At 71.0% G+C, this 9562-nt stretch overlaps 1 protein-coding gene across 2 annotated transcripts; it reads right to left on the bottom strand.

The window, feature by feature from the left end:
* Window positions 1-28: 28 nt before the first annotated feature.
* Window positions 29-9094, bottom strand: GIT1 (GIT ArfGAP 1). Of its 2 annotated transcripts, XM_069874328.1 has the most exons (22): window positions 8983-9094; window positions 5262-5395; window positions 5067-5179; window positions 4872-4977; window positions 4708-4794; window positions 4487-4617; window positions 4309-4403; window positions 4186-4228; window positions 3952-3978; window positions 3639-3687; window positions 3482-3554; window positions 2756-2853; window positions 2567-2678; window positions 2357-2484; window positions 2127-2279; window positions 1814-2041; window positions 1648-1701; window positions 1343-1429; window positions 1175-1248; window positions 914-1096; window positions 767-830; window positions 29-676 (listed from the first exon to the last, which is right to left on the bottom strand). In XM_069874328.1, exons 1-22 carry the CDS (start codon window positions 9032-9034, stop codon window positions 464-466), a joined length of 2304 nt encoding a protein of 767 aa, XP_069730429.1. In that variant the 5' UTR covers window positions 9035-9094; the 3' UTR covers window positions 29-463. The 2 variants fall into 2 exon arrangements, with proteins under 2 accessions (XP_069730429.1, XP_069730430.1); XM_069874329.1 differs by lacking the exon at window positions 3952-3978.
* Window positions 9095-9562: the final 468 nt, after the last annotated feature.

The following is a 9562-nucleotide window of genomic DNA, read 5'->3' as shown; positions in this document are numbered from 1 at the left end:
GGGACGCCCGCGGCCACTGGAGCCGTGCAACGCTCACACCTTTATTGATACAAATGTACAAGGTCACATCTTACAGGAGGGGGGCAGGACGCCCGGGGAGGGGTCCCCGGGGGCCCCAGTCCAGTGTAACGCTGCGGGCGGCCCCAGGGGTACCGGCCGCCCAGCGAGGGGGGTCTCTGGGGGGTGTAAATCGCTGCCGCCGCTGCGGGCAGCTCCACAGGCCTCTGTACAGGATAAGTTAGGCGCTCGCTGCGCGGGGGCGGGCAGGGGGCTGTACAGGGGGAAGACGGGCACCTACCCCGCAGGATGAGCACCAGCTCCTCGGCGGCGCAGGGGAAAAAGGGGGGGAGGGCTCACCCCAACACCCCGGGCGCTAAGGCCACTCGCGCCCGCGCTCGCCACCGGAGGGGAGGGAGGAGGAGATGGAGAGCATGGTCGGTGTTGGGGGGCCGGGGGCCGCTGCTCACTGCTTCTTCTCGCGGGTGGTGATGGTGACCAGCTGCTTGGCGGCCTTGGCGATGTCGTAGGCACACTGGATGACCTGCTGGGTCAGGAGCTGGTAGTCCACAGCGGCGCCCGGCTCGGGCGGCACCGTTTTGCGGCACTCGCTCTGCAGGCGGTAGGCGCTGGCGTTGAGCAGCCGCAGGGAGCTCCGCACCGTCTCCAGCGCCGGCTTCTGCAGGGGGGCAGAGGCAGGAGCGGCGTCAGACTGGGGACACGGCGCCTGGCGGGGACCCCGAACCTGATAACCCATCGCCTCTCCTACCTTAGGGAAGAGCGATGCCATCTCCGTCACAGCCGAGTGGATCTTCTCAGAGCACGGCACGAAGCTGGGGGCGAGCAGAGGGTGTGAGCGCCAAGGGGACGATGCCTCCCGATCCAGAGGGACCCCCAGGCTGTTCCCCAGCTCTACCTGTCGTGCTTGGACTCCTGCGCCGCCCGCAGCAGCTCCTGGATGTTCTTGGTGACCTGCTCGGTTTTGAGGATGACGTCCTCCGTGCTGGGCAGCCCCGGGTCCAGCTCCCCGTCCAGCGGGTCCAGCTCATGCGGGAAGTCCTCGTCCTTGCTCAGCTCCACGAACCGCTTCCCCTCCATGCTGCGGGGACGGAGCGACGCCCCGGGGTCAGCGCCAGCCCCGTGTCCCCCTGCGCCGCCCCCCGGCCCTGGCACTCACCTGATCAGCACCTCACCCGCCTGGGTGTTGTCGTAGTCGCTGTCGGTGCCGCTGCCGTGTCGGTCCAGCTTGCTCTGGAGAGAGAGCAGCAGCGTCAGGCCCCGCGTCGCCTCGTTCCCGGGCACGGCCGGGGTCTGGGCCCCCCCCACCCCCTCCCCGGTACGTCACCATGTGCCGGGCACCGTCGGGCGGGCAGGAGAGCAGCGGGGAGGATGGGGGAAAGGGCACCGAGGAGGCAGACGGACCTTTCCGGATCTGGAGGGGGAAAAGAGGGGAAAACCAGCGGTGAACGGGGCGCAGGAGGGTCCCGAAGCGACCCCGGTGATGCGCAGGGGAGGACGAGCACAGGGGATGCTGCCACCCTGCATGCAGGAACAGCCACTGTCCCCCAGGGGTGCAGGGGGGGACGGGACGTCCCAGGACAGCAGAGAAGTCACATCCCAGGAGGGCAACGACCACTGCAGTCCCCTTACCCGGTACACGCTGGCCGGGATGTGCATGGAGTACATAGACTCGTCCTCCACCTCCTGCCGACACACGGAAGGTTACGGCCCCGTGGGGAGCAGACCCAGCAGCCTCGGGGGGCCGGGGAGAGGCTGCACCCCAAAACCCACCCCCCAACCCCTCCAGCTCACTCACGCCGGCACCGAAGGGCTGCAGCCGCGTCACCAGCTCCTCCACCGGCTGCCCCAAGAGTTTGAGTGCCGAGCCCGGCTCGTACATGGAGAAGGCCTGGCGATCCCGCCGGAGCTGGGGGGCTGAGCTCGGGGGGTGCCCGTGCTCCGGCCGCTCGCTGGGAGCCGGCGTTGGGTGCGCGGGGCCCGGCTGCTGCCGCATCTGCGTGTTCTCCGCCTGCAGCTTGTGGATCTGCAGCAGCGGGACAGGAGGCATCAGCGGGGAGGGGGCTTTGCCAAGGGTTCAGGGGGGGCGAATCCTGCTGCCCCGCACCCACCTCGCGCTGCAGCCGGCGCAGCTCGTCGCTCAGGCTGTTGTTCACCTTCATCAGCTGCTGCACCTTGGCCTCGGAGGCCGCCAGGGCTTTCTTCACCTCCAGGTACTCCTGCAGCGTGATGGGGCCATCGGAGAGGTCGGAGGAGTCCATGCTCTGCGGGGAGAGGGGCTCAGCGCGGGGCTGCGGAGCTGGGGCGGGGGGGCTCGGGGAGGGGAGAAGCCGGGGCTCACCCTGGCCCGGTTGTTGCGGGAGGCGTTGCGCAGCAGCTCCTGGTCCGTGTCCTCGTCGGAGGCAACGCTGTCGTAGTCGTGCTGGTCGTCCACGTCGCTTTGGCTCCGCAGCGAGTAGTCGAGGGCGTCTGGGGGAAGGTCGAGGATGCTGAGCCGTGGGGCCGGGAGGGGATGCTTGCTGCCCCACCTCGCCACCCCCCCAACCCTCACCTGTGGGGCTCAGCAGACTCTTCCCTTGCTGCCGGCGCTTGGCTTCGCCGAGGATGTCGATGAGCAAGGTGGCAAACTCCCTGGCGTTGAACCTGGCCAGCTTCTGCCGGCCCTGGAGGGGTGGGAGAGGGGGGGTGAGCGGGGGTCTGGGGTGCAAAGGTGGGTCTGGGGGCCTGGGGGGGGGCTCACCTGGTTGCGAGTGGCCGAGTACTCGGGGTTGACGGGGAGGAAGGGGACGGCGCTGCGCTCGGTCACCAGGGTGCTGTGGTTCTGCGTCGTCAGCCACACTGCGGGCAGGCGGCGGGGTCAGAGCCCTGGGAGGGGGGGGCTGTGGGGGTCGGACCCCCCCTAAAAGCGAGCGGGCGGCCGGGCCTGGGGCCGGCGGCGGAGCTGGCAGGACGCAAGCGCGGGCACGGGGCCAGCTTGACGGGGCTGGGAGCCGAGCTCGGCCGCGCTGACGGCGATCGCCGCCCCCAGAGTCTCCCCATGGGGCCGGGACCCCTCCCCGCGCCCCCCCTGCAGCCCCCCCAGCTCCTCGACTGTTGGGGTGCCAGCCCTGCGCCCCCCCAGCCAGCGCGGAAAGGGGCTGGTGAGCCCATCCACACCCACCCTGCTGTGGAAAGGGGGTGTCTCCCATCCCACTCCCCCACCCCCAAGCTAGAGGCACCCCCCCAGTGAGCCCCTGCGCCGGGGGTCCCCATCCCACCACCCCCAGCCCCCCAGCCCCGGCCCCTCGTGCCGAGCAAACCTTCCCGGCCGAAGGAACGAGGAAGAAGGGGCCGGCAAAGGGATCCAGCTCGGGGTTGCGGGGGGAGCGTTGGGCTCAGCCACGGCCCTGCGGCTGCTCCTCCCCGCGCTGTGACGCCCGCTGCGGCCCCAGCCCTGGGGGGGCTGCACCCCGCGCCCCACGCTCACCCGCGTCGTTCTCGCGGCGGTCAACCTCATCGTAGACGTCCATGGCCAACTCCTCGAAGAGGCGGTTGCTGAGCTGCGGCGGGATGAGCAACGGCATCAGGCGGGACAGGGGGAGCCGACGGGACCCCCCTAAACCCCAGCCCTCGCCCCCACTCACCGCCTGCAGCTTCTTCTTGGCTGCCTTGGCCAGCTCGGAGAGGTCCAGGCTTGGGGGATACGGGGAGGGGGGAGACACAAAGCAGGGTTATTCCTGGCCTGTCCCCACCGACACAGTCCCCAGTTGCGCCCCACCAGGACAGGGACCCCCGCCCCGAGGTGTGGGGGGCTTCACCGAGCAGGGCTGGCGTGCAGGCACAGGGGGAGGAGGTGGCACAGGGCAAGCAGGACCCCCCCTCCCTGTGTGCCCCCCGGGTTCTGAGCGGCCGGGGCGGCACGGGGGGGCCCCCGGAGCTGAGCCGAGCGGACAATACCTCTGTGCCATGCACTTTGGGCGCACCCTGCGCTCCGGAGAAGGCAGCGGAGGGAAGAACAGGATAAAGGCGGATGTTAAACACGCGGGCACGCGGCCCCCCCAATCCGACCCCCCTCAAGAGATGCTCCATCGCCGGTCACGGGGAGGTGACCGCGGTCCCCCCCTCAGCCCAGCGGGGACGCCGAGGGGGACACGGGACGGGGCAGCGGGGCCGCGGGCGCGGGGCACTCACCTATCGGCCATCTGCGGGATGATGTAGTGCCCGTTCTTGTGGTCTGTGCGAAGAAAGGGGTGGTGAGTGCGGCTCGGTGCCCCCCGCCAGGGGCCGAGCGCCCCCCAGGACCCCCGCGCTCACCTGGTTTCCTGCCGCAGAGGTAGAAGGCCAGCCGGTCGGTCAGCTCGTACTGGCACTCCACCAGCCGCTCCGCCAGCTCGTGCTGGGCTGCCTGCCTATGAGGGGAGGGCAGGGGTGATGCCAGCCCTAAACGGGGGCGCAGGCAGCGGGGACACCCCCGCTTTTTCCCCACCCTCACCTGGCATAGTCGATGGGCGTGCGGCCGTTGACGTCGGGCGCCCCGGGATCGGCGCCGTACACCACCAGCAGCTCTGCCTGCAGGATCTGGCCGGCCTTGGCGGCCACGTGCAGCGGCGTGGTGCCCTTCTCCTGCGGGCACGGGCAGGCTCAGCCCCACGGGACGGGGCTCCGGGACCCCCAGCCCGTGCCCAGGTTACCCCCAGCCCCACCGGCGCTCACCGGGTGGAAGAAGTTGGCCTGGGCGCCCAGCGAGAGCAGGCGCAGGCAGGTCTCCAGGTTGCCCGTCCGCACGCTCGAGTGCAATTGCTGCGGAGGAGAGAGCGGCTAAGGGGGGGTCTGTCCCTGCCACCTGGGGGTCCCAGCGCCCCCAGCCCGCGCCCCACCTTGCTGAGGTCCTTGGCGGTGACGCCGTCGTCGTCGCGGCAGGGCAGCTTGTGCACGAAGGCCAGCATCTGGTACTTGGCGCGGATGAACTCCGACTTGGTGGGGCTGAGGGCGATGGGAGCGGGTTTCGGGGTGAGACGGGGGCGCCCGGGCGGCACGGACCCCCTCCCCGCGGTGCCAGGGGGGGCACTTACTGCACTTTGTCCTGGGGGTTCGCCTTCCGCCGCCCGCTCTGCACCTGAGCGGGATCCAGCAGCGAGTGCTCCCAGATGGAGTTGGCGCCGTTGCTCGCCAAGGTGTGAACCATCTGCTGGGGCAGAGGCAGCGCGGTGGGCGCCGGGGGTCCCCGTATGCGCCCCCCCAGTGTCCCCGCACCGGCTGGCACCCACCTGGAGCAGGGTGGGGGGCCAGGGGCTGTGGCGCAGGTGCTTGACGATGGAGATGTGGCGGCCCAGGCTACGGTGCACGCTGCAGCACTCGTCGCAGATCAGCACCCCGCGGTTGATGGAGGCCCAGCCGGGGTCTGCGGGGTGTCACGGGGGTGGGGGGTCACCAGGTGTCCCCGACACCTTGGTCCCCTCCCTGCGGCGGAGGCTGCTGGGTGGGGGATGCGTTGCCACAGCGACCGTTTCCACGGCGGCGAGGGGCTCGGTCCATCACCAGGGAAAAAACCCACAGGGTTCCCGTGGCAACCAGGCAGCAGCCAAAAAGGGGGGGGTGCAGGATTTGGCCTCCCCCACCGGGAAGGCGGCTGGTGGCACGGGTGATGCCAGCCCTGCGGCAGCGCACCCCGAATCTCCAGCACCCCGCGAGCACCCTGTGGGGCATCAGGGGGGCTGGGGGAGCTCTATGTGCCCCCCAATAGGCGGGCACCCCCAGCCCGTGGGTCCCAGCTACGGCGACCACCATCTGCGCCCACCCTGGGGTCAGTGCCATGGGACACCCCGAAAACAGGGGCAGGTGCCGTGCCCCCCAGCTCTCTCTGCCAGCCAAACCACAGCGCTTTGCGTCCCCGCTGGGAACAAAGGGCTGTTTGAGCGGCCGCGCTGGCACCTGCCCCAGCACCCGCGGGGGCCCCTGCTCCCCGACACACAGCAGCTCCCCGCACCCCAAAAACAGGGGCTGGAGTGGCTGTGCGGCCACAGCTCCCCCAGCAGCACTGAGGGCAGGATTTGGCCCCCCACGTGCTGGGTCACAGCATCCCCCGCAACACGGGGGGATGATGCCCAACGCTGCCCAGCCCTTTGTTTCTGTAGGACCTACACAAACACCACGCTGACCCCCAAGCCTGGGGGGCCAGATTCGGGGAGGGGGTGGCAGCTCTGGCCAGCTACAATGGCCCCGAGGGGCTGACGGTGGCCCCGTGACCCCGCAGAGGAAGGCAGATGGGCGGCCAGGCTTCCCCTGCTTCCTTCCTTCTCCAAGGGTCCCATCCCCGTCCCCAAACCCCCCCCGGATTTGGGGGCCCCCCAGCCCTGCGGCGCTCCAGAGTGCAAGCGGCGCCCCCCCAGCCTGGCAGCGCCGCGCGCGCAGATGGCAGCGCCTTGGCAGCCGGCGCGGCGGCATCTGCGCCTTCACGCCCGCTGCCCACGGGCGCTGCCGGGAACAGGACGCACAGCGCCGGGGGAGCCGGATGGCGAAGCTGAGCCGGGAGGATCCGGGGCCATGGATTGGGGGGGACACCCCAAACCCTGCGAGGAGCACAAACTCTCTTTTAGGGGCTGGGCCCCTAAAACTCATCCCCATGCTGGCGAGGGGAGGGTTTGTCCGGCTGGCATCCCCGCGCAGCACGATTCGGCCCCGTGGGCATCGCGCCCCGTGGTGCCAGCCAGCGCATCGCCAGCGGCGGGTGCTCCCGGTGCGGTTGGAAGCGGCCTCTGGACTTTCTAACTCATTTCCTCACATGGCTGCCGGGCGATAAGAGATTGGAAGAAACCGGTTTCCATTTCCACCCTTGCCCGCCCCGGCAGGGAAATCTCAGCGGCGCCCTGGGCACCCCCGCGGTGCCCGCCACCCACCAGCACGGGAGACGCGCCCTGCAGGCAGGGCAGCCCTGCGCCCACGCTCGCCGCCGGCTCTCCTGGCACGAGCCGGCCCTTGGCACGTGGCCGGAATAATCTCAGCGCAGCCTTGGCCCGCGGGCACCTTTCCGGGGCCTCGACGCCCCATTCATTCATCGCCGTGGGGCTGGCCAGGGGCAGCGTTTTGGGGGGCCAGCCCCACTGCGGGCAGCGTTTTGGGGGGCCGGCCTCACCGCGATGCCCGCGGGCTCGTGCAGGGGCTGCGGGCACCGGCGCTGCCGGAGATGGGAATGGTCTTGCCCAGGCTCAGGCTCCGGCTTGCAGCGCAGCCTCTCCCGGCACCGCAGCCAGCGTGGGTGCTGGGGGGCGCAGGAGGGTGCTGGGGGGTGCAGGAGGGCCCCCCCCTATTATTTCCAGGGTCCTCGGTGCAGCTGGCATCCACCAGCGCGTCCCCAGGCTGTGCCAGCAGCCCCCGCGCTGAGGGTGCTGAGGGTGTGGGTGGTGCGCGGGGGCACTGGGGGTACAGCAGGCACACTGCAGGGGGGTCTCGGGGTGATATTTGGGGTGTACTGGGAGATTCCTGAGGGAAAAAAGGGGGGGCACCAAGGGAGCGCAGGGGCCTCACCAAGGCATTGCACTGGGGGCACAGCGGAGGGTTTCTGGGGGAAGAGAAGGGCACTGAGCGGGGGTCCCCAAGGTGCAGAGGGGACTCATGGAGGGGGTCCCGGGGTCACCCCGAGCGTGTGAAGAGGCTGAGCCGAGGGGTGGAAGAGGAGATGCTAAAGGGCTCCTTGGAACTGGAGGGGTGCACCAAGGGGTGCGAGGGGCTCGTGGGGTGCTGGGGATGCACTGGAGGGGAGCATGGGATGCAGAGGGGGCTCATGGGGACACTAGGGGTGCACTGGGGGGCACCGAGGGGTGCAGAGCAGGCTCAAGGGTTGCTGAGGACGCACCATGGGGTGCAGTGGGGGTTCATGGGGGTGCTGGGGGCAGCGTGGGGTGCAGAGTGGGCTCACCAGGGTGCTGGGGTGCACTGAGGGGCACGACGGGGTGCAGAGAGAGCTCACAGAGGTGCTGAGGATGTTCTGGGGGCAACATGGGGTTGCTGGGGATGCACTGGGGGGCACCAAGAGGTGCACAGGGGGCTCATGGGGATGCTGCAGATGCACTGGGGGGTGCAGTGGGGGCTCATGGGGGTACTGGGTGTGCACCGGGAGGCACCAAGAGGTGCAGTGGGTTTTATGGGGATGCTGGGGATGTGCTGGGGGGCACCGAGGGGCACAGAGGGGTCTCACAGGGATGCTGGGGGTACACTGAGGAGCATTGAGGGGTGCAGTGTGTCTCACGGGGATGCTGGGGGCACACCGAGGGGCGCAGCAGGGTCTCACGGGGATACTGGGGATGAACCGGGGGGTGCAGAGGGGGCTCACGGGGATACTGTGGGGCACCGGGAGGTGCAGAGGGGTCTCATAGGGATGCTGGTGGCGCACCGAGGGGCGCAGAGGGGTCTCGCAAAGATGCTGGGGGGCACCGGGAGGTGCAGAGCGGGCTCACGGGGATGCTGGGGGGCACCGAGGAGTGCAGAGGGGGCTCACGGGGATACTGGGGATGCACCGGGGGGCACAGAAGGGTCTCACAGGGATGCTGGGGGGCACCGGGAGGTGCAGAGGGGTCTCCTAGGGCTGCCAGGGGGCACCGGGGGGTGCAGAGGGGTCTCCTAGGGATGCTGGGGGGCACTGGGAGGTGTAGCGGGGTCTCCTAGGGATGCTGGGGGCGCACCGAGGGGTGCAGAGGGGTCTCACAGGGATGCTGGGGGCGCACCGAGGGGTCTCGCGAAGATGCTGGGGGGCACCGGGGGGTGCAGAGGGGGCTCACGGGGATATTGGGGATGCACCGGAGGGCGCAGAGGGGTCTCGCGAAGATGCTGGGGGGCACTGGGAGGTGCAGAGGGGTCTCCTAGGGATGCTGGGGGCGCACCGAGGGGCGCAGCGGGGTCTCGCGGGGATGCCGGGGGGCACCGGGCGGCGCGGGGGCCGGTGCGGGGGCGCTCGGGGGGCCGGTGCGGGGCCGGTGCGGGGCCGGCCGTTACCTGGGGCGCTGCAGTCGGCGCAGAGCTCGGCCCGGGGCGGCTTGCGGGCCATCCTGAGCGGCGAGGCGGGCCCGGGGCGCTGCGCCAGCGTGGGGGGCGGCCCCGGGGGGGGCGGCGGCGGCGGCGGCGGAGGGGTGGGGGGGGGGCTGCCCGCGGCTCCCGGCGCCTCCGCAGGAAGCGGCGCAAGCCCGGCCCCGGCGGAGGAGGGGCCGCACCGCCCCCCGCACCGGCACCGCCCCGATACCGGCACCGGCACCGCCCCGGGACCGCCCCGCACCGGCACCGGCACCGGGATCCGCCCCGATCCCGGCCCCGGCCCCGCTCCCGGCCCAGCCTGCTCCTGTCCCGGCCCTCGGTGTCCCCCCACCCCGGGCTCTGAGCCCCCCGCGCCTGCCACCCACCCGGCTCCTGCGCATCTCCTGGCCCCGAGCATCCTGCTGCTCCTGGGCTGCATCCAGCCCTCACCCCGGCACCGGGGATGGGGGCCCTCCTGGTCCTGGTCCCCGTCCTGGGTCCTGGTCCTGGTCCTGGTCCTGGTCCCGGTCCTGGTCCTTGGTCCTTGGTCCTGGTCCTGGTCCTG

This window comes from Phaenicophaeus curvirostris, chromosome 21 (genome assembly GCF_032191515.1).
Source record: "Phaenicophaeus curvirostris isolate KB17595 chromosome 21, BPBGC_Pcur_1.0, whole genome shotgun sequence".
In the NCBI taxonomy this organism is placed as follows: domain Eukaryota; kingdom Metazoa; phylum Chordata; class Aves; order Cuculiformes; family Cuculidae; genus Phaenicophaeus; species Phaenicophaeus curvirostris.
The sequence above is the reverse complement of the archived record's forward strand: the minus strand, read 5'-3'. Positions and strand labels throughout refer to the sequence as shown.

What these genes read in the sequence shown, in the direction of transcription:
- GIT1 (XM_069874328.1), bottom strand. Translation starts at nt 9,034, where the DNA reads ATGGCCCGCAAGCCGCCCCGGGCCGAGCTCTGCGCCGACTGCAGCGCC. An exon ending in ATCCCGCAGATGGCCGATAG is followed by an intron (nt 3,979 to 4,185) that starts GTGAGTGCCCCG and finishes TCCGGAGCGCAG; the next exon opens with GGTGCGCCCAAAGTGCATGG. An exon ending in TGGCATCGCTCTTCCCTAAG is followed by an intron (nt 677 to 766) that starts GTAGGAGAGGCG and finishes GCCCCCCTGCAG; the next exon opens with AAGCCGGCGCTGGAGACGGT.